Source organism: Vairimorpha necatrix, chromosome 1 (assembly GCF_036630325.1).
Source record: "Vairimorpha necatrix chromosome 1, complete sequence".
In the NCBI taxonomy this organism is placed as follows: domain Eukaryota; kingdom Fungi; phylum Microsporidia; family Nosematidae; genus Vairimorpha; species Vairimorpha necatrix.
Window position 1 is genome coordinate 934,707 of NC_088816.1, and position 23,849 is coordinate 958,555.

A 23,849-nucleotide genomic window follows, 5' to 3' on the forward strand; every position below is an offset into this window, starting at 1 on the left:
AGACCAGTACAAGAAGGGCAGTTAGTTAAACGCGAAACAGTAAAGCGCAGCCCATTTCAGTTAACATAAAAAATGCAACTCTATTTTGAAAGCCCAGTAGTAGGCGTAGGAAGTATTAAAGATAATTACATCATACAATTCTAAATTTAGCGCGGGGATGTTGAGAATATATATTTAATAAATTAAACCCTTAACTTGCAATTATCTTTAATAGTTACATTTTTTTTAGTTGGTAAATATTTTTTCTTTTAAAAAGAGTAGATGAGTTTAAAAGAAATTGCATGTTCATTAAAAAACTTTTTTTTTAAATTTGTGTTTTAAACATTGGTTGTGATAACCACGTCGAATTTGTGATGTACATGACTACATCACATAGACAACTGTCAAAACAATCAGCTGTCAAACATCTTAAACGGCATGTAATGATGAGTCACACAAACAAACAAACGAAGGTTGGATGGTCGTTACTACATTCGTAAGTACGCCAATGTTTGTGTTTAGTGTTGACAAGAAATAATAAATTAAAAATAAACTATAAAAGAAAGTCTGTCTGTGAAGGGTATGGTATATATGGAATATATAGAATCCAAGAGAGAGACTAAAACCATCAATAAACATATTTACATTAAAAACTATTTAGAGAGATATTATAAAAATGGCCATGTACCCCGGATACATGACATAATTGAATTCAATTCCCACAAAGTATCAAAAGGGGACAACAACGCAGTAATTAAAGAAGCGTTAGAATTTAAGTATACGATCGAAGAGATCGATTTAGAAGTAAAAAAAAACTTAAGTATAATAAAAAACATAAAAGAATATAATGAAATGGAGCTAGATACATGGTTTGAGGATTTCAACCAAATCAGCAGAAATAAAAAATGGGATTTTAAAAAAGAAAAAATCGCCTTAGGAGAATTAGTGCGAGATCCCACATTGCAACAAATATTTGGATTACCAGATTTAGAAAAAATAAGAAGATATATTGAAAAAAATGTAAGTCAAAGATCAAGTCCTGAGATGCTACATTTAAAGCTACAGGCATGCAAACAAATTAATTTTAGATACATTAAAGAATATTTGTTTGAAATAAAGAATCTAGTAGATCAGTATGCTAGACTAGAAAACTTAACGAGAAAAGAATACGAAAGAAAGTTAAGAGAGAGTTTTTTCTTGGGATTAGGTTTTTCCACTCGTCTTAAGATATTAGAGCTTGGAAAAAATAACGTCGAAGAAACCATGACGTATTTAGAAACAGTGGAAGAGTGTTTGATTTTTGAAGGAAAAAGGCGTGAAATAACATATGAATCAGTTCATAATGATAGATTCAAGTTTGAGACCGAAAAGGACGGTTACAAGAACAATAAATGGTGCCGCCTCCATAAAAACAGTACGCACAATACAGAGGATTGCTTTAGACTAAACAATACCTCAGAGCAGCTTAAGAAAAATTTAGAAAACATAAAAATGCCGAATATTGTTCCAGAAAAATTATTTACAATTAGAGAAATAAAGAAAAATAACATACCAGAAGAGGTAGTATTTAATAGAGAAAATAAAGTCGAGAACATTAAAATAAAAAATCAAGAAGTAACTAATAAAGAAAATTCAAAAGAAGTGAAAACAAAACATGAAACATCGAAAAATGATGAAATAATAGCGAAAACGCTTAGTCATGAGAAACTACAGAATGTAGTTGGAACAAATATATTAAAAGAGAAGGATTTAATTGTCAAAAGAAATACAGATATTGACAAGAAGCTTAACAATCCGATGAAAAATATAGAAAAAGAAAATAAAAAAGATGATAATAAAAGAAATCGAGGTAATAAATTAATAAAAATAAAATACCGTGATAAATATAAACAAAAGAAGACATATAAAATAAGAAAGAAAAAAAATGAAATATTAGAAAGTATAAACACGAAGAATAAGCAAAAAATGTTAAGTAGTGTTATAGATAAAGCAATAGTAGACCCGCCGAATATAATATTGAAACATGAAGAGTGGTCAGGAATATATAAGAATGAAGTGGTATCTTTAAAAAATTTAAAGCTTTAGGAGAGGGCAGAATGTGATGTACATGACTACATCACATAGACAACTGTCAAAACAATCAGCTGTCAAACATCTTAAACGGCATGTAATGATGAGTCACACAAACAAACAAACGAAAGTTGGATGGTCGTTACTACATTCGTAAGTACGCCAATGTTTGTGTTTAGTGTTGACAAGAAATAATAAATTAAAAATAAACTATAAAAGAAAGTCTGTCTGTGAAGGGTATGGTATATATGGAATATATAGAATCCAAGAGAGAGACTAAAACCATCAATAAACATATTTACATTAAAAACTATTTAGAGAGATATTATAAAAATGGCCATGTACCCCGGATACATGACAGAATTGAACCGGCTTGTGATGATACAGTTTGATATCTGATAGAGAGCACTGATTGGTCACAAGAGTTACGACAGTATTATATAATTTTTTTTTGGTTTTTAGTATATGGTGATTCTTCCTGATTATGTTTGTTCGCTTCAAAATTCATTGCAAGGGCTATTTTTTTTGTATATGGTGGCGGACTTTTCCACCCGCTTAATTGAATAATCTGTTATTGGTCTAAATTAAATAGTTACTTAAAAGAAGATTTACTGTTGTCATTGTTATTACAACTACATCATTGTATAGAAAATATAAAATCTACATTGATGGATTATATTTTTGATAATACAAATGTCTAATGCCCCTCTCATGATGTCGTCCTTGTTAGAAAATATAAACACTCAAGAAATAAAAATAAGAGTCTTTTTTAAACATAAAATAGAAAATTTCGGATTTCTTGTAAGTGAAACATATAAAGACATAGAAGCCGGAACTAAGGTCGATGTTCCACTGTACATTGCTCAATTTCTAATAGAAAATAATCATTGCACACTTGCCAATCCAATCCTTTCAGAGGAAACTGAAAACGATTTGAAAGCCAACTCGTCAATAATTAATCTGAATTCTCTATACAAAGAATTTTACAAATTTATTGTAAATTTCAAATCTAATGATTTTGTTCTAAATATTATGTTTTCGAGGTATACTACGCTTTATAAATTGATACTTAAAGAACAACTTGATGAAGATGACGTATTTATGTTAGACAATAGTGAGAAAAAAATTATAAAGATGGCAAGGAAAAAATATTTAATGTACAGGGAATATTTTATAAAAAGTTGAAACGATAAAAAAAAGATACTATTGTTCAAATTTGTATAATTAAAAAATTTTAAATTTAATTATACCTTTTATACAAATATGTAGGTAAATTTCAATTTTAACTCTATTTTTAAGATAAAATAAAAATTTCGTTCTAGAGCCTTGAATAACATATGCTAAAAAAATTTACTCCTTAAAATCTAATTTGAATACTTAATATAGTAAACGTAACATTAAAATTTTATATTTTTAGTATAATAGTGTTGTTTACATTTATAAATGAACTTGTATTGTTTATGTTTATGTTTCTGTATATGATATAATTCATAGTTAGCTATTTCCAAACATGTTTGCATATATTATATGGTGTTTATAATAGTTTTTTTTTCGCCAAGTACTATTTGAATAATTTATAGCACTTTATTGTTTTTTTGTAATCTTTTTAGACATGTAATCATAAATTTAATTTATAAATGTTTTATTAACGTAGATAGATCAAAAAATTCTACTTTTTAGTTTATTTTTACTACTTATGGTATTGTAACATTATATTTTTTTAACTATAACATTATATGCGGATTGAAAATAACTTCTGTTATATTACATTTCATTGTTTCGTAAGAAAGTCTTAAATAAAAATTTTTAAAAAAACATTTAAAGGTTGTAAACAAACAAAGGAAAGCGATGATCATAGTGTAATGCATTACTTTAATTATACTTGATATTTTTTGTTTTTTTTCTTCTTCATATTTTTTCTGCTAAGACTTTCAAATTTTTTGTCTATATACATAGATAAAGCTAAAAGTAAATGCAAAAAAATGCACATGGTAATAAACTATAAAAATATATAAAAGATTTCTTATAGTTTTGATAATAATTTTGATTATCTGCAATAATCACTTAAAGTCGTATAATACATGAAATATTTTCATAGTACAATTTTCTGTCATATTCGCTGTAATTAAAGTGATTATGGTATCCAAAGCAAATAGACGTTTATAAATGATTAAATAAATAAAGTAATACAGGGCATTGTATGTTTCCACTTCTAGTATGTGCACAATATAAATTAAAAAATATTGGTTAGAATGAAAAAAAAACTTTATGTAACAAAGGCTGATCTTCCATTTAATTTAGCAAAATATTAAGCTGTAAATGTTATATTTGTTCCATTATTTCCCTGCAGTTGTAAAACACCTATAAATGTGTCGATATCCTCTAATAATATTAGAAATAATCAGTGATTGTTTCCAAACATATTCTTTGTTTGTTTATTTATCAACTAAATATTTTAGCAACTCTTACATGCAATTAACGAGTGAAGGCAGAATCAAAAATGTCGCAAAGCAAAGAAGTCATTAATAAATACATCTATCCTCATAACATTTATTTTATAAATTTCATCAGATTAAAGATACATTTTTGTTTGCAAATAAAAAAATATTAATTAAAATGTCAATTGTCTCAATTTGTAAATATATTGGACATTTGGCGTTTTATTTATACAACAAGATAAATTAAGAAAAAAATTATTTAAAAACATATAACAATTATAAAATAAAAAATACATCTCATGTGTCAAATCTTTTAAGGATGAGTCATCGCAATTAAAATAGATAATACTATTTTCGAGCTCAACTTCTAAATAAACAAGGATATACAATTTTGAGTAAACTTTAAATTTTTTTTTTTCTATTTAAATAATTTTTTTTCTACCCTTTTAATGAATGCAATAATTTTTTATTTTGGATTGTCTACATTTATAGCTACTATAATAACGACTAAAATCAATCAGAAAATATTATTAAACAAGATCAAGGATATTAATAATGCCAAAAACTGCTATTTGTTTGAATCGCAAATTCATGATTCCGATCTTTCACTTGCTGAAGTTCAATATATTGGACATACTATATGGAGAGAATTAACTAATAAAAAGGAGTTTAGAAAAACTTTGAAAACAAACAATTTAGATGGTATTTTTAATGATAAAAAAGAATATTTTTACAATAAGTACATAAATAAACTATTGATTGGTTTTAAATTAAAAAGTGAAGGTACTAAGACACCAGAACTAATAAAAGATGAAAATGGTTTTATTGAACAAACAGTTTTCATGACACAAGATATCTTAAGATCTTTAAATTTATGCTATAAAGATACCATTAGTAAAGCAAAATCATTTAAAGATATCATTCATAAAATCTTTGAAAAAAGTTTGTGTCTTAAAAATTACGGCAAAGACACGTTACCAGGAGTTTATCATAGACATTGTGAAGATTTTGCGGAACATTATATTAATTGTAAGGTGTATGATAGTCAATACATGAAACAATGGTTTGAAAAGCATCGAGAGTTTTTATCAACTGATAGATGTATCGAAAATAATATAAATTATGACATTAGGTATACTAAATCCACTACTAATAGTGAAGATACATTAGATAGAAATACTACCACTACCGCCCAAAATCCTGTCAATCGGGCTAATACTAAAAAAAATAATAGTCGTATGGTTAAAAGTACTACTCAATCCAATATTACAAATTCGGACGACAGTATTAATACTTCTACTCCCACTAATTTTGACTTTAATACTGATACTACTAATAGTGATAATATTTTGAATACCACTACGACCAATACTTCTGATTTTTTAACTAGCCGAAATATAAATTATGATTTTTTGAATGCACATAATAGTGGAAATGATACGAATAACACTATTGCCCATGCTGGTTTTGGTAATAATATCTTAGGATTTAATACAAACAATGATATATTATCGGGAAATGGGACTTATATAATTGGAGGCTTTATTATATTTATAGTAATGCTTATAATCGGAAGCATTAGTTTTATATTTTATCGAAGAAAAAAAAATTCTGCTAAATATAGAATAATAAAACCAGAAAATTACAAAAAGCGACCAGAATTTCCATGAATAAACGTTTTAATTATTTATTTTGTACTATTTTCTTTAGAAATTTACATTTATGATTAAAGTTTTAGTAAGATTTTTTCAATAACAAAAATATTCAAGATATTTAATTTATTTAAATATTAAATTTTATATCTTAATATTATAAATATTAACTATTTTTTAGTGTATATTTTAATCAAAGAAAAATAATATTAAAGATCTCATAGATAATAACGAATATTACATGTCATTTATATTAATATTTTTATTAAATAGTGTTTTTAATTTTTTTTCTTTCTAAATAAATTATTTTAATTTACGATCATAATGACATCAAAACTTGTTTTGATAAGAGGAAGCCTCTACTTGCAAGAGTAGAGTTCTTAGACAAGATGATTGTACAACGATATATCGTTATACGAGAAAAGGAAAGGCTTGTAAGCCAAAACAGATCTAGAGAAATCTAGAAGAAAAAAACACACTTTTACCTAGGGGAGATATGGCAAGCTGTTGGTGCCGTAGCATTTACGTTAAACTAGTTAGGTTCTTAACTGACGAGTGGGCCAGGCGCGCTATTCTCTTAGAATCTTGCTGAACCCAGGTCACAGGCACACCTGTCTGTGATTCTAATCCTAAGAGATAATTTTTCTCCTACAAGCAGGGCCATTATGGTATGCTGGTGTGTATCACAAGTTATTGGCTGTTGAAGTTTTTACTTGCTGGGTAACCTTTCTTAATAACATTAAATTTTTTTTTCTTTTTAGTTTTTTTTTAATCTGCTACAATTCGGTTAATTATCTTATTGTTTTTTTATTTTGATTCAAAAAATGAAAAAATATTTCAATTTACGTTAAAAACACATTATTTACTAAATTTTGTAACATTCAAACTGAATAGTATCTTCTCTGAAATTCTAGCAGTTTGTTTGATTTTTCTATCTTTATTGTAAGTGGATAACACAATATTGACTAAGATCTGAATGCTATAAGATTGCATTTGATTTTTTACTTATATATGAGTTTTAGTTTAGGTTCTTTGTAAGTTAAAAAAAAAAATTTTTCGCATAAAAATGTCCTCTTTAAGTTTTGATCTTTTTGCATTGTTTTAATATCTAAAGTTTATAAATATACTATATTATCATTGCAAAATAAAAGAAACAGACGTCTCAATTACGTTATTTTTTGTTCAATATACCAGACAATTTTCATTTTTTGCTGTATCAGTTTCTAAATATTCTGATTATTGCAAAATTTATAAGCATAAAAAATATCATTTAAAACTTTTAGCTTATTTTTTGTGAACTTTTAACATGCTTGCGTATCTTGGTTTATATGCTTTGTAAAGCTAGTTTGATATATTTAAGCTATAATTATTATTTATTGAAAGAGATACTACATCTTAGGATACCACGTTTATTGATCTAACTTTTTAAAACAAAGGAAGAATTTTACAGCCAAGTATATGATGATTTAAAATAATTTTACTTTTTTTTACAATCACTTATTTATTGATGTATATTTTATAGATTTGCAAATATTTGAAAAATATTTCTATGCCATGTGTGGTATAATGGATCATACCACATGATTTCTAAAAACCAATAAATACTAAAACGCTGATGCTTCTTCGGAAAGATCAGCTATGGTCGACTATTATTGGTCAGCCAAATCTTATTTCTTTCTATTGATTTCTATGTAATATAAATAGAGAAATTCCATGAACAACATGGTACAACATCAGAACGCAAACAAACACTCTTCCTTCTACAAATCAGATAAACAAAACTCTTTTCATAACAATAAACAATCCTTTCTCTTTAACTCTTTTAACTCCGGTTTTCACGGCTCCCCAAACCGTAGCATCATTGAATGCTTCCTTGCCACAGGCAAGCTTCCCGGTAACACGCCACCATGTTTTTTAACTTATCATGTTCATCTCGCCCATATATTTTATTTAAGTAATGGATCAATTTTCACTCTGTGTTGATATCAATTTTTTATTATAATATTGTATTTATAAAATAGAATTTCAATCAAATTCACTTATAAGTTCACGACAAGTTCTGAACAATAACAGTTAGTATATAAATAGAATTAGCATATAAAAACTCTAAGATAATTTTTTCTTACCCATTTTGAAAAAAATTTAATTAGACAAAATTTTTATAATAATAATGTTAATGGTTTATCAATTTTTGCATGCATGTGTTATATTTGTTCATTGGTTTTAGATACAAGCAAAATGTTTTCCATGACAAATTTCGATAACGCCCACACTATGCATAATAAATTTTAATTCAAATGTTTCTTATTCGTTTTGTATTGTATTGTACATCATCTTAAATGATAATTATTCAGTAAGCTTCTATAAAATCTATAATGTAGTATGAAGATTTTTTTTGTAAATACAAATAAAAAGCTCTCGTTTCTAAAAATTAATACAAATTTTAATGTAATTAAAATATCAGATATTTTTATAATATTGGCTGTAATTGCAATCTTCCTTTCGCTTATGTAAAAATCCCGATCTTAGATAATAAATGAAACATATAGCCAAATAATACTATAGCACTTTATTTTATTCACGAGGAAGCAACAAATTGATTTATCTGTGACTTTATCATACATCAACTAATTCAACCACTCTAATAATATTATGGGCGCATCGGTCAGAACCCGGACTTTTTTCTCTCTAAGGGTCCCCCCTTGGAGAGAAACGAAAAAAAATAATAATAATAAAAAACCATTTTATTCTAAGAAAACTTTGATAATTTCAATGAAGAACTCTCTTGAACTTTTGATGTTTTTATAAATTGCACATCTTCTTCTCCACTTAAATTCTTCCAAAAAATCAGGGATAGCACTTTCTTTGATCCCTTTTCTAGCTATTATATCACATTTAAGATGTGACCAAACACCTTCTATTAAGTTTGTGGTCTCTCCTGCTTCGTTTTTAAAGTTTTCATCATGAATTACAACGCGATGATCACCGTTGATAGATTCTACTGCAGCGGGATAAGATTTATGACCATCAGTTATGCATGTAGTGTCGTTTTTTATATACTTTTTAAAAAACCGAGTCATCGTCTGTATAGTCCGGTTAGGTACTATTTCGATTCTCAGTTCTAACGTTCGCTCGTCTATCGTCCCTATTAACCACACACAGTTTTTGACTGTGTCATATCTTTCCGATGGAGATTTGACAAACTTCCCCTTTACTATAACCGTTTCATCGGTCTGTGTCACTTCTTCAAATCCTCCAATTTTTTTTTGGTGTTTGAGATTTTCTTTTTTCAGTGCTTCGTATATTTTTTTTTTAGCCCTGAAGACACTGGAAGCAGACACCCGGGAATTTTTATTTAGGTTTAGTGTAGACTGATTTTCAGTGAACGAATACAGAATATACAAATAATGATGTATAGGTATTCGGGGATTAGAAAATGAAGTTTTATCAAAAACTCCGATTGATGTTCCACATCCAGTCTTCCCCCTACACTTAAACCGGTGGCAGTTAATGTACGAATCGTCCGGTGTTAATATCATTATACCAGGACATTTCGTACATTCCATTGTTGTTTTTAGTAGATTTTCATCCACTAACCAACATATTGCCTCATGTGGGTCTTGGAATATTTTCGACCTACTGTCAAGTGGCTCCATACATACCATAAGGGTAAAATATTTCTGAAAAAATCATCTAAAAAACAAAAATGTTTATAACTCAAGAAATATTAATGCGAATGAAATTTAAACAAATCTGTAAAATTTCGACTCTTGGGGATATGGTTCGTAAAAAACATTTCCCCACTTTACGGTCAGTACCCGGATTCAGTACGTAAAATATTATGGAAAGTCCGGGTTCTGACCGTTGCGCCATATTATGTATAAGGTAAATGAAAACATCCCAGTAAGTCCTAAAGATTTTTTTTGTAATATATTGTCTTAGATACTTTTAATTTACAACATTATATATAAAATTATATTATATTTTACGCTTTAATATCCCGTAACTTTTATAATAAAATTTTTTTTTTCAAAAATGAAAACAAAAAAATGGTTATAAGGTATTATAACACCTTCATGATAATTCATCGGGTTGAGTGTTTAACATAAAAAATATAATTCTAAAAATCATGTATTTGATCTAATCTATGCAGTAAGACATAATTAACCTCATACATGGTGTTGGAACAAAACATGGGTTTATTTTTATAAAATTATTTAAAAGATCAGATGTCAAATATATCAACTCGATTATATATTTGACATTGACATTGACATATATTCCTACACTACTTCCCCTTTAAAAGTTTTACATGATTTCGATTCGCTGTAATCGTTCTTCCGTCGTCAAGTAAAACACTATACGATTTAAACCTTTTATCCAAGACTGTTCCTTTATCTTGCCATTTTGGTTCCAGTTTCCCTCCTTGGGGCAAAATTAGTCTGTACCATACCCTGTCACCTACCTTTATTTCTTCCAATTGGGGCGCACCCGTTTTCTCATGTGTTGCATACTCCCCTCTGTATCGTTCTAAATTCTCCTTCGCTCTAGTCCTAAAGTCTGTTCTATCCATTCTAATATTAATTCCCTCCTGCAGATCCATATGATTAAGAACTAATCCTTGGTGCAATTCTATGGGCGCACAGCCTATGGCACGGTGATAGGACTGCATATAGGCTTTATTTACTTTTTTTGCACATTTGGCCCAATCGAACTTGCCAAATTCCGTGATCTTCCTCAGTTTAATTCCTATTGTTCTGTTAAATCTCTCTATTAATCCTGTGGTGGTCGGACTGTATGGTGATCCGTATTTCCAAGTAAACTGTTTCTCTTTTGCATAATCCTCACAGATTCGATTTTTAAACTCTCGTCCATTATCTGTTAAAATTGCCTTCGGAATTCCATATTTCTTTATGATGTATCTGTCCACTAAATACACTATTGTGTTCATGTCTTTTGTATGGATCGGGATAATCTCCCCCGTTTTTGAGAAATGATCTACCATTGTCAGTAGATACCTGTACCCGTCCTCACTCTCCTTGAATGGTCCTACTATGTCAATTTCCCAAATCTCTCCAATGTTGTTTGCCACCAATGGTACAATATCTTTGAATTGTTTTTGTTCTCTTTCCTGTTGGCAGATTTCGCAGTTCTCTACAAACTGATCTATATCTTTGTTAATTTCCTTCCATTCATATTTACGTCTCATGTTATATTTCATATTTTTCTTTGAGCCATGGCCCAACATATCGTGGTAAAATCTGACCAGTTCTAGTCCCCTTTTCCTGTTTATAACTTTCCTTTCTTCAGCAGTGCTTACCGTTTCAATTTTCTTCATCTCTATTTTGAAGTCTCTACTTAAATGGTCTACATGGTTTGAGGGTCCCGCAATGTACTCAATTTCAAAATCATATTCCTGAAGGAGGAGCGACCATCTCGCCAACCTTGCCTTAATATTCCTTGACTTAAAAAGATACTTTAAAGCCTGATGGTCCGTTCTTAAGGTAAACTTTCCCAACAGTAGATATTCTCTGAAGTGTTGAAATGCTTTGACTACCGCCAACAGCTCCTGTTCTGTTGTAGAATAATTTTTTTCCGCTTTCGTGTGCAAAGAACTAAAGTATGCTACCATTTTTTCCTCTCCTTCTATTACCTGGGATAGCATGGCTCCACTTCCTTCATTTGACGCGTCCGTCGTCAAAATGAATTTATCTCTCGTATTTGGGATAGTCAATAATGTCGCTTTATTCACAGCTGCCTTTAACGCTTCTATGGCTTCGATAAACTGCCTGTTTTCTGATGCCCTTTTCCAAAATTTGATTTCCTCTTCCTTTTTCAACTTAATGATCCTATACAATGGGCTTACTATCTTATGACTGTCTTTTATAAATTTCGAACAGTAATTATATAGCCCCAACAATGATTGCAATTTCTTTTTGTTTTTTGGAATTGGCAATTCCTCAATACTCTTTATCCTTTATGTGTCGATCCTAACTCCTTCCTTCGAGATCACATGCCCCAAGATTTTCAGTTCTTTCTTATTAAATTCACACTTTTTCTCATTCAGCTTTACTCCAGCATTTACCAACTTCTCCATAACCAGCCTAACATGCGCTTGATGTTCCTCGAACGTTCTACTATAGACCAAGATATCATCCATATAAACAACCACGAATTTGTATAAAAACTCTCTAAGTATGTTATTCATTGCTCTCTGAAATGTGGCTGGCCCGTTTACTAGACCGAAAGGCATCTTTACAAATTCAAAAAGTCCTTCTCTGCATGCAAAGGCAGTCTTCTCAATATCCTTTGGAGCCATATTGATCTGGTGATATCCCGATTCTGCATCCATCTTAGTAAAATAACTTGCACCCTCTAGTGCATCAATAAACTCATCCACTCTAGGCATGGGGTATGCATCCTTAATCGTAATATCATTAAGCCGCCTGTAATCTATACACAATCTATATCCTCCATCTTTTTTTGGCACTACAATCACTGGACTTCGCCAAGCACTCTCACTTGGCCGTATCACCCCCAGCTCAAGGTATTCCTTTATTATTTTAGATGCCTCTTTTTCTTTCGTTCCGCCTAATTTATATAGCTGAGCCATGACTGGCTCACTATCTCCCGTGTTAATCCTATGATATCCAATTGCATTTCCTTTAAGGATTTGTCCCGACTCCATGTTGACCTTTCCATTTCCAAATCTTAGGTCAACTTCATATTTGTCCAATAATGTCCATCCTACTATGCACGGCATGGTGATGTCCCGTGTTACAATAAATTCGTCTTCAAATATGTATCCTTCTATTTTTATTTTCAACATCGTTTTCCCTATGATTCTTATCTGTGACCCGTTGGCCGCCCGTAATTGAAGATTATCTCTAGTCAATCTCGTTTTGTCTTCGAGGTGTTCCGGCCTAATCAAATTAACTTCTGCACCTGTATCTAATAATACCTTAAACGGTCGTTTACTGTTCTCAAGTGTAGCCAACTTAACAGTGGATCGATTACTTCTGCTATTTAATAACCTATAATTAAAAATAAATTTATTCAAGTCCTCTTCTTCCACATCTATCTCATCATTCCCTTGTGGTATACTAACCTCTCTAACTTGTTTTTTCACCTTAGAGCTTTTCCTTAAACTGTTGAAACGACATTGAGAGACCACATGTCCTTGCTCGCTACAGATCAAACATCTAATTTTTGAATAGCTTGATTTTTTACTATTAACTTTGTTTCTTATTGCTTCGACTTTAACTTCTTGACCGTATGAGGATGCTATCTGGTTTCGCTCGGTCTCTCTCGTATCCTTAATATTCTTTAATGAATCATAGATGTATTTCCATGTAAGGCCCTCTTTGTTGTTAATAAGCACGATGTTAGCTAGATTATTCGGCAGACCATTCAATGTAAACGCTACCAGGACTTGTTCTGGTACATTTCCTTTCCTCGCTATGGCACCCATTCTGTCGAGATAGTTCAGAATAGATCCACCTGTATACTTCAATGCTGCAAGCTTTTCCAAACTAATCTTCAGAATTATATTACTGACAAATCTCTCCCTGATTCTATCTATTAGTTCACCCAAGTCTAGCCCTACTGGTTGGGCCATTATCCAATCTTTTGCTTCTTCCCTAAGAGACATCTTGAATGTAAGTAACAGCTTACCCTCGCTGTACTCATTCAACCTGCCCACTTCCATCAAGTCCTCTATGAACTGTTGTGGGTCGTCTTTCTCTTCATTTCTGAAGATGAGAAGAATATTTTTGTCGCTTGTCGCCAAATTGTTGGAACAAAACATGGGTTTATTTTTATAAAATTACTAGCGTATGTTTTCCCGTTTTGAAAACGGGATCTAAATGTTTAGTTTTTTAATATGTCCAGTCTCAGTAAATTTTGTTAAGTTTCCATTTTGGGATGATTGAATTTGACAGGGTGAAGACATGTTTATTAAAAATACTTTTTAGTGACATAGAAGGAGTAAAGTTGGGTTAAAACATTTAATAATATCAATGAGAGAATTTTGAGAACTCCTAAAGCTCGATTTTGACACTTATTATTCGAAATTTCTTAAGTTGAAGATTTTTAGAATTTTTTGTGGAAGGGTTAAATAAATTCTAAAAAACGATTCTGACGATATTTTGGAACTGAGTTTTACAAAAAACTTTATTAAAAACGAAAAGTATTAACATATAGTATACGCATCTACAATTATCAAATTGAAACATTAAATCTAAAAACGATATTTTAATAACATATTAAGCATTAAATATGTAGTTTGGAAATTATAAAATCATAAAAAAGAGGGGTAAAAAATTAAATAAAATTCTTTTATATATATGACTAGCGTATGCTTTCCCGTTTTGAAAACGGGATTTGAATGTTTTGTTTTATAATATGTCGCTCCTCGGTGAATTTTGGTGAGTTTCTATTTCGGGATGATTGAATTTGATAGGAGGAAGACATCGTTTTCAAAAATACTTTTTAGTAACATATAAGGAGTTAAGTTAAGTTAGAAACACTTATGAATCATATTGAAATAATTTTGGGAACTTCTAAGCTCAAGTTTTGACAGTTTTATTCAACTTTTTTCTTTGGTTAATATTTTTGTGAATTTTTTCTAGAAGGGTTAAATAAATTCTAAAAAACGATTCTGACAATATTTTGGAACTGAGTTTTCTAAAAATAAGAATTAAAATGGAAATGTATTAACATACAGTACACACACCCATGATAGTCAAAATCATTCAATGAGTTTATATTTGATATTACAATAACACAATAAGCTATAATAAGAAGTTTAGATTTTACAAAACCACAAAAAAGAGGGGTAAAAAATTAAATAAAATTCTTTTATATATATGATTTGTTAACCATTTATTTATTGAGGGTTCTAAACCCTACATCCCCCCTCCAGACAGGTAGTCTCTCCATCTTCTAAACAACTCTTCCTTATCTCTTTCAAATCATAATGCCTCTTTTTAACAATTTTACCATCCAGTAGTCTCACAATATATGAATCATTTTCACTTATAGCTACGATCCTTCCGCGACCCGTGAATCTTCCCTTGTCTGTTTTCGCACGTGTACCTAAATTTTCTCTCCTAGCGATTCTTACCTCTTGGCCTACTGTAAATGTCTCTCTGTGTCTTCTCTTGAACCGACCAGCATATTTTCCATTTTCATCATTTTCAATTATAACTTCAGCAGTTTGATCTCTCCACGCTTCCATCGGCGTACATTTTATTGCTGTATGTAGTGTATTATTATATCCTTTGATTGCTCTTTCTATCTTTTCAGAAATATTCCCATCATTTTGCTTTATCAATGTCTCTCTTATAGTTCTGATGCATCTCTCGATTCTACCATTACTCCTATGAGCTTCTAAGCCCACTTTCCTATGTTTAATATCATTAATACTACACCATTCTTTAAATCTATTACTTACAAACTCTTTTCCGTTGTCTGTCACATATTCCTCTGGAAATCCATCTTCTCTTATCCACTTTTGTAATACCTCTATAACTTCACTACTCTCTTTACATCTCAAATTCGAACCCCACAACCTTCTAGTAAAGTAATCAATACCCAGTAACACATACCTATTCTCTCCACCTATGTCCATTAAATCCAACGCCACTTTCTCCAATTTCTTTCTAGTTACTACGAAATCACATCCTCCTGTGTTTTTCCTATTGTTAATCCCACATATTTCACAATTCTTAATTACCTTATTAATATGATCTTTCATACCAGGCCAATACCATCTTTGTTTAATGTTATAATAAGTGCCTTTGACACCTCTATGGTTTAACTCCTCATGTACTCTTGTTATTTCATGCTCTCTACTATCTAGGCTCAATATCTCTTTCACCTCACCTGTGGAAAATTCCCAATACTGTTTACCGTCCTTTTCTTTAATATGTTTCTGCTTTTTTCCCAAAATTTGTTTTTCGATCACTTCTTTTCTCTTGTTGTCCTTTTCTTTTTGTTCATCCGAAACTTCTACCTGATCATACTGCCTACTTAACGCATCTGCATCTGTCATCAACTCCCCTTTCACATACTCTATTGTAAAGTCAAACTCTTGTATCTGTTCTACCCATCTGTTTATTCTGTTATTATTGAAGTATGGCTTATTTCTGATCTCTGCTAATGCTTTATGATCCGTCATCAAATGAAATTTCCTTCCTCTCAAATCACTTTCAAACTTCTTTATTCCAAAAAACACCGCCAACATCTCCTTCTCACTTATCGTATATCTTCGCTCGGTAGGAGTCAACATTTTCGATGCCCATTGTATCGGAATCCACTCACCCTCTTTATTTTCTTGTAATAGAATTGCTCCGATCCCCGTATCACACGCATCAGTTCTTACTCTAAATAGCTTTTTTCCGTCCGGAATCTTCAACTTTTTCATATCTCTCAAGCCTTGCTTCATATCCTCAAAAGCTCTTTCCATATCCTCCGTCCAATTCCACTTAACATCTTTCTTTAAAGCCTCAGTAAGCCTTACTGTTCTATACGCATAGTTGGGAATAAAGTCTCTAAACCAACCAGTTAGTCCTAAAAATCTTCTTAACTCTCTAACATTCTCAGGTTTTCTATATTCCAATGTCTCCTGCTTTTTAATCTCATTCGGTCCCATGACCTCCCCATTAATTGTTACTCCCAGCAACATCACCTCATCTTTTTTGTATTGTATCTTTGTTTGGTTTATTCTCAACCCACACTCTTTAAACTTTTTAATTACCCTCTCTAGTAACTCGTCATGCACTCTTACGTCTTTACCATGAATAACTATATCATCCATATATACTTCCACGCCTTTACCTCTGAATTCATCTAAAACTCTGTTCATTACTCTCTGCATTATATGAGGCGAATTCTTAAACCCCATAACCATACTATTCCATTCGTATACTCGACCATTCACTTCAAATGCTGTTTTGTGCTTATGGTGCTCCTCAATCTCAATATGATAAAACCCTTCTTTTAAGTCGATAACCGTAAATACTTTTGACCCCTGTGTGGCTCTCATAATATCCTTAATTAACGGTAGTGAGTACGGGTCCTTGTCAACCAAATCGTTTAACGCCATCAAATTGCTTACCAATCTTACGTCCCCATTTGGTTTTTCAAGTGCTCTTATTGGACTCCTCCACTCACTTTTGGAACGTCTTATAACCCCTCTATTTTCCAACTTATTCAAGTACTCCTCAAATTTCACCCTAAGGTAGTATGGCACATTCTGCCCTCTTTTCACAACCTTTTCACCTTGCTTAGTATTTATTGGACACTTCTCTCCTGTGAGATATTTTATCTTTTCTTCTGATTCTTTAAAAACTTCCGGATACTTTTCAATTAAATTTTCTAACTTATTTACTGTTTTACATCTTTTCCCTTCATTGTTGATAATTGGTTCTTTCTGTAAAACTTGTTCCTTTTTAATTTTATATTTTTCCCTACCAGCTACACTTTCATGACATTCTCTAGCGTAATGCCCTTCTTTCTTACATATAAAACATTTTGTAGTTTCTCTGATTTCTCTTCTTTTCCTATACATCCTAAGATTTTCTTTTCTTTCTTCCCTAAACTCTTTCAACACTTTATCCATAATCTCTTTAATCATTTCTTGTCTTTCTTCTGACTCTCTCTCAAATTCTGCTCCTTTTTGTAAGCCTTTATAAATTTCCTCCCAACTGCTCCTTCCGTCACAAAAATTTTCAAAAATATAATCCTGCAAGTTCGCAGATGCCAAATCCATAACATCTTTCCACTCAACTTTCAATATTAACTTTAGTCTCTTATCTATCCTAATTGCCTCTTTCTCTAATGTTCTAGCCTCTTGACTACGGGACTCTCTTGTTTCCCTGTTCATCCTTGTGTTCGCCATGTTAACCATTTATTTATTGAGGGTTCTAAACCCTACATGATTTAAAAGATCAGATGTCAAATATATCAACTCGATTATATATTTGACATTGACATCGACATTGACATATATTCCTACACATGGATAAATATATGGTATAGTCTAATATCTTTATTAACACTAAAAAGTTTTATAAATGTCTATTAAAAATAAGATATCAATACTAGCAAGAAATATCTTAGAATACAATTGACGCATGAAATCAACATACAGATAATTTTAGACTTTCTTAATATAGTTAAAATTCTTTAAATTTTTTTTTACACCCATGAATCAAAAAGATAAAAAAGTGCCGATTTTTAAGGAGGATGATTTTCTTCCTTATGTTGACACATCTGCATTCTTTTCGTATATTTTCCTTTCTATCTGTTTCCTGTTTGGTTCTTTATTTTATAATTCTCAGTTGATAAGTTATGGAGTTGTCCCATTGGCCTTTGCTAATATGGTAGGCTGCTATAGTACAGAGAAATATATTCTTTATGTAGTTGATATAACATATGTGTTTTATATATTATTACATATTAAAACATTAATATAAATGTATTAAAATTTATATTATTAGAATACTTATATTTACGGCATATTCTCATACATTTCATTTATATGTCAATTTTTTACACTTTATATATATATATTTAATAATATTCATTAATATAGCTTTTTATATTAAGTCTTAAAATAAATATTTTTTTTATTTATCTAAATCTTCTTAAGCTTGTTGTTACATTTCTCTTCCAACATGCTCTTACTGATCCTCCTATAGTATTATTATACTTAATACCATGTCCTAATCCTCTACTCTTCTTAGAAGCAGAAGTGAGTCCTCTGCATTCCCTGTGTTTCATCACGCCCTTACAGATCCAGTTAAGCTTAGGATCATTTCTTATAGCGTTATGGAAAGGGTCTACCATTATGACTTCAAAATATTTATAAACTAAATCTTGGTTTACCCAGTAAGAGTTAAGAACTCTGAGATTTGGGTGTCTTTTCCCGACTATCTGTTCGGCAGTGGCCTGGTGTCTCACTGCAGGAGTGATCTGATGAATACGAGCATTTTTACATTTACCCCGTGTGTTACCATTGTTGTATTCCCTTTTTCTATTTCCTTTCTTCACTCTGGCGATGTAGCACAAGACACCTTCTTTATTTCTGTATCCTAGAGTTCTAGCCCTTTGGAGGAAAGTAGGGCGCTCTACTCTGAACACTTCTCCTCTTTGTCTGTATTCACAGACTCTGAGTCTTAGTAAATATCTCATGATGTCAGATTGTTTAGCTTTCTGGATTTCTCTAATGTAATCAGCAGCAGCCATAAAAAATAAGGGGGAAAATAAAAAAGAAAAAAAATAATTAAGAACTTTCAGGAATTTTCTGCTTTTTTATGCAAGAATTTTTTACATTTTATAGAAAACACAATCCCAATAGAATAAAATTGTTTTTCTTTATACTGTCATAATTCGAGTCTAGTGATGTATTAAATAATAATCTTTACGGCTGTGTTATACACGCCAAATTCAAGACAAAAACTTAAAGATGACATAACTGACAATGATATAGAAGATAAAATATGCCTCGTAAATATAGTTCTACTTTAAATAAAAAGCCTTCTTCATTGACCAGCTCTACTTTTGATAATAAAATGCATTAATAAGATCAGACATGTAAATATTTAAAGTAGAACTTTTAGAATCTAAATCCGACATTTATAATCTTCTTGCTGCCAGAAGGAAAGCTTGTTATTGAAGATGGCTTTTTATTTGAAGATAAACTAAATATAGATTTATCATTTCCAGTCTATTTGAGATTTCTCAAATAGTTTTAATCTCGGATCTAAAACTATCATGTTTCAGATCATTATAATTTGTTTCATCTTTCAGTTTCAGTCTGATTATTGGCGTGTGCAACACACAGGTAACACTTACATTTTAAAGAATAAATTCATGTAAGTTTTAAAAAAGCTATCCTAAACTAAACTAGCCTGCTGCTTAAGAATGTATTAAACATTCTATATTAGAATATTTCAATATATAATCTTAATAAATGAACGAGGAATACGCCGCAGAAAAAAGGCGGCATAAAGCGGGCCACTGGGGATGTATTGCTTAAGAAAGGGAGTGTTAGCACAAATCCTAATAAATTAATAAAGCATGTGCACTATATCTAAAATTTGTAAGAATTAATATCGGCAATTTGTGTGCTAATATCTTTTTGAAAATTATTTTAAAAAATATTTTATAGTTTATATGATCATGTAAATTTGATAGTGCGCCAGTGTTGAGCTTCCATCTAATATTAGTACAATAATGTGATATGATCTTTTGTAATATGTTCTTTGCATTTTAGATCTTTTATTATTAATTTATCATTTTTTTTGCTCTTCAAATTATTTTATATGCTAAAATTTTTTAAGTAATTTATGCATTTTCAAAATTATTAAATATGTCATAAAATTTAATGAGTTTGTTTGTAAACAAACAAAGTGTAAAATTAATCAAAAAATACAAATTTAAAAAAATATTAAAAAAATGAAGAAAAAATGAGCATTGCTACAAAATATAAGCACATAACATATTCAGGTATAAAATTGAATAAAATTCAGGCAAAATTTAGTTCATTTATTAATTATTTCTAAATTATAATTTATATTAGCAGTACAACAATGCTAATATTACATTTTATTTAGTTCATTTATTAATTATTTCTAAATTATAATTTATATTAGCAGTACAACAATGCTAATATTACATTTTATTTAGTTAATTAGCATTCTTATACAAGTAAATCTAATTTTCATACATTTTCCTACCTTTTAATTCTTATATCAAATATTAATAATTATGCATTTTTATTAAATCTTATGTAAAATTATTTATTAGATTTTTTTCCCTAATTTCAAAACGAATGTCAAAAATTTAATAAAAAAAACATCTAAGTCATAATTTTTTTGATGGAATTTTTTTTCATAAAAATTAGTTTAATAATCAAATTTTTTTTTTGTTTGTTTACAAAATTATAAAATCACTTTGTTTTACAACTTTTCATATAATGACACTTCATTTATTGAGCAATATTAAAATAAAATAATAAATTTTAACCTTATGAAAGAAGACTTTGTGATTAATGTTGATGTATTGACCAAAACAAAACAATATAAAAAAGGGGATATCATAATTGAAATGACTAAACAAGAACGAGATGATAAAAATAAATATTTACAAGAGCATTCAAGTGTAGCGAATGTTAGTAAATATGCATCAGAACAAAATACGAGAGATATTAGTTTTAAGAATAACCTTAATAATGAAGAAATTAGAAGGAATGTAGAATTGGATTTAAATGTGCCTAATGTGGAAAATATTAGTGGAAGTAGAGAAGGAAAGACGATTTTAAATAAAACTCCTGAGTTTTTTAATCGTGGTCAATCACAAGAGCCACAAAATTACGAAAATGAATGTAATCCTATAAATAATAATTATAATCATAATTCATATGAGAATAAAAATATTTCATATGAAAATAATCATAATTCATATGAAAATAATCATAATTCATACGAAAATAATCATAATTCATATAATTACGACAATAATCTTTCTTATGACAATTCGCCATTTGATAATGAAGTTAGATTTAGTAGAAATAAATCTTTACACAATGCAAATATAAAACAAGGAATATCTCCTGGATTTTTTTATCAAGGCGACTTATACAATCATTTCTCTGGTGAACCAGAACACGAAGGCTATTATAATTTCCAGTCTCAAGACATAAAATCACAGCCAAATAATTTATTTGCTCAAACATTTGGACATTTTAATAAAAAAAGATCTTTCAGCGAAGCAGACTTGAATAAATCAGTTAGAAATAGTCCATTTGTAAACTTCAGGCGTACTCCGCAATATCCAGAAGAATATTATAAATCTAATACAGATGATTATTATAAAACAAGTAGAATTTCTGATAATTGTATAGATCCCAGAATGTTTTATAAAAATATATCAGGAGGACATATAAAAAATAAAGAGAATCATTCTAAACCAGCTTTTTCATATGCGCAAATTATTACTAGAGCATTAAATGGCAGTAAAGATGGGAAATTGACATTAGGAGAGATTTATAGATGGATTGAAGATAATTTCGAATATTATAAATACGCAAATCCAGTATGGAAAAATTCTATTAGACACAATTTGTCACTTAGTAAATGTTTTAAGAAAGTTCCTAGGGAACCGGGGACGAGAGGCAAAGGAGGAAAGTGGCAAATTGACCAGGAATTTATAGCACAAGAAGAACAAAGGAAGAAGAGAAAGAGCTTTGATTCAGAGAATTTGATGAATTATCATTCTTATGATTTAAACCCAGAAGATCCGAGATTTTATCAGCTGTAAATAAAATTATTAAAATAAGGAATGTCAAATATTATGGATATGATTTATTTATGCATAGATGAGTTTATTGTAAATTTGTTTGTTTTGATTTATGCGCATAAAGTTTAATTTAAAAAATAATTTTTAATGTGCACATAAAGTTTATTTAAAATTCGACACATGTTTTATTTGACTTAGATCTTATTTTTGTTTTTATTACTCATGTACTTTTATAAAGTATACTACTGTGTCAGGATATTTCTCTATTGGTCTCACATATCCACTCACTTCACATTTGAACCCCGAGGCCGCGATGGCGTACTCAATCACCCCTGTCATGACAGACTCGGGGCAGAAATCTTTCCATGTCTCTGTAAGTGGCACATGCTTAGTGAAAAATGGCTCATATTCAAATATGAAATATTCCTTATTATTTGTACTAGAAATCTCTAATTTTCTTGGGGAAGAATGAATCTTTTCTAGTAGTGTGTAAGTTATATTGTAGAGTAGACTCTGTAAATCTGTCTCTCTATTAAAATCTAGTATTTCCAGGGCGCTTCTACAGAAGATGTGTCCAATTTTCTTCATTTCGTTTTCTATGTCTTCATTGTTGTCTTTTAAGTCTTGGACTAAAGCGCATAAAGCAAATTTGAGAAATTGATCATTTTCCTTCATGGGATAAAAAAACGAAGAATTTTTAAATATCATTAGATTTATAACATAAAATATAATACTATATTAAATTAATTTAATATTTATTATATACTACTTTATTGTTTTAAATTTCATTTTTACTCCTCTTTTGGGTCTAGTAATTTACTATGCTTTTTATATTGAAATGATACATTGTAATTTATATCTAGTGCTTCTTTAATCTCATTAATCACATTAACATGCTCATTGGGCTGGGGAATATTTTTAGACCAAATTGATAACTTGAATTTCCCGTCTTTATTGACGCCCACAATCCCCGTGGGCTCAAAACTCTTAAAAAATCCAAGACACATTCTCAATAATATTTTCTCAAAATACCTCTGACATATTTCCTTCCTTAGGACTAAACTCCAACTGCACCCATTTTTATTATTTTCATCTTCCCAGAGGGGCAGGATCCCCTCCTTGAAGACATTTAAATAAAAATTATCAAGTCTGTCGAAGCTCTTTAGTCTCTCCAGGAAATATAAAATATTTCCTGGGTTTTCTATTTTACATAATGTTTCTAGATCTTTGTTGTAGGTCTCTTTGTTCACTTCTGAGTTGTCGATTTCTTTAAATGTGACTACATAATTTGTGTCCCATGTGTGGACGAAATCAGACTTTTTTCTTTGTTCGACTTTCATTTTAGGGTCTAAAAAAATAAACGAACAAATGTTTAAACAATAATTTAAATCATATTATACATATG

At 30.0% G+C, this 23,849-nt stretch overlaps 7 protein-coding genes across 7 annotated transcripts; 4 read left to right on the forward strand and 3 right to left on the reverse strand.

Annotated features, from left to right (window-relative positions):
- Positions 1 to 2,763: 2,763 nt before the first annotated feature.
- On the forward strand, positions 2,764 to 3,234 carry VNE69_01150 (DNA replication complex GINS protein PSF3-like; the record flags this gene model as incomplete). Its single annotated transcript, XM_065472284.1, has 1 exon — positions 2,764 to 3,234. One exon carries the CDS (start codon positions 2,764 to 2,766, stop codon positions 3,232 to 3,234), a length of 471 nt encoding a protein of 156 aa, XP_065328356.1.
- Positions 3,235 to 4,936: 1,702 nt separating this feature from the next.
- VNE69_01151 (putative SP-containing membrane protein) lies at positions 4,937 to 6,157 on the forward strand (the record flags this gene model as incomplete). Its single annotated transcript, XM_065472285.1, has 1 exon — positions 4,937 to 6,157. One exon carries the CDS (start codon positions 4,937 to 4,939, stop codon positions 6,155 to 6,157), a length of 1,221 nt encoding a protein of 406 aa, XP_065328357.1.
- A 12,191-nt stretch (positions 6,158 to 18,348) lies between these two features.
- On the forward strand, positions 18,349 to 18,618 carry VNE69_01152 (putative transmembrane protein; the record flags this gene model as incomplete). Its single annotated transcript, XM_065472286.1, has 1 exon — positions 18,349 to 18,618. One exon carries the CDS (start codon positions 18,349 to 18,351, stop codon positions 18,616 to 18,618), a length of 270 nt encoding a protein of 89 aa, XP_065328358.1.
- A 157-nt stretch (positions 18,619 to 18,775) lies between these two features.
- VNE69_01153 (ribosomal protein eL15) lies at positions 18,776 to 19,390 on the reverse strand (the record flags this gene model as incomplete). Its single annotated transcript, XM_065472287.1, has 1 exon — positions 18,776 to 19,390. The coding sequence occupies one exon, from the start codon at positions 19,388 to 19,390 to the stop codon at positions 18,776 to 18,778; it is 615 nt and encodes a 204-aa protein (XP_065328359.1).
- A 1,863-nt stretch (positions 19,391 to 21,253) lies between these two features.
- Positions 21,254 to 22,465, forward strand: VNE69_01154 (forkhead box protein; the record flags this gene model as incomplete). The annotated part of the gene is made up of 1 exon (XM_065472288.1): positions 21,254 to 22,465. The coding sequence occupies one exon, from the start codon at positions 21,254 to 21,256 to the stop codon at positions 22,463 to 22,465; it is 1,212 nt and encodes a 403-aa protein (XP_065328360.1).
- A 195-nt stretch (positions 22,466 to 22,660) lies between these two features.
- Positions 22,661 to 23,119, reverse strand: VNE69_01155 (trafficking protein particle complex subunit; the record flags this gene model as incomplete). Its single annotated transcript, XM_065472289.1, has 1 exon — positions 22,661 to 23,119. The coding sequence occupies one exon, from the start codon at positions 23,117 to 23,119 to the stop codon at positions 22,661 to 22,663; it is 459 nt and encodes a 152-aa protein (XP_065328361.1).
- Positions 23,120 to 23,235: 116 nt separating this feature from the next.
- Positions 23,236 to 23,784, reverse strand: VNE69_01156 (eukaryotic translation initiation factor 4E type 2 (IF4E2); the record flags this gene model as incomplete). The annotated part of the gene is made up of 1 exon (XM_065472290.1): positions 23,236 to 23,784. One exon carries the CDS (start codon positions 23,782 to 23,784, stop codon positions 23,236 to 23,238), a length of 549 nt encoding a protein of 182 aa, XP_065328362.1.
- Between the last annotated feature and the right edge of the window lie 65 nt (positions 23,785 to 23,849).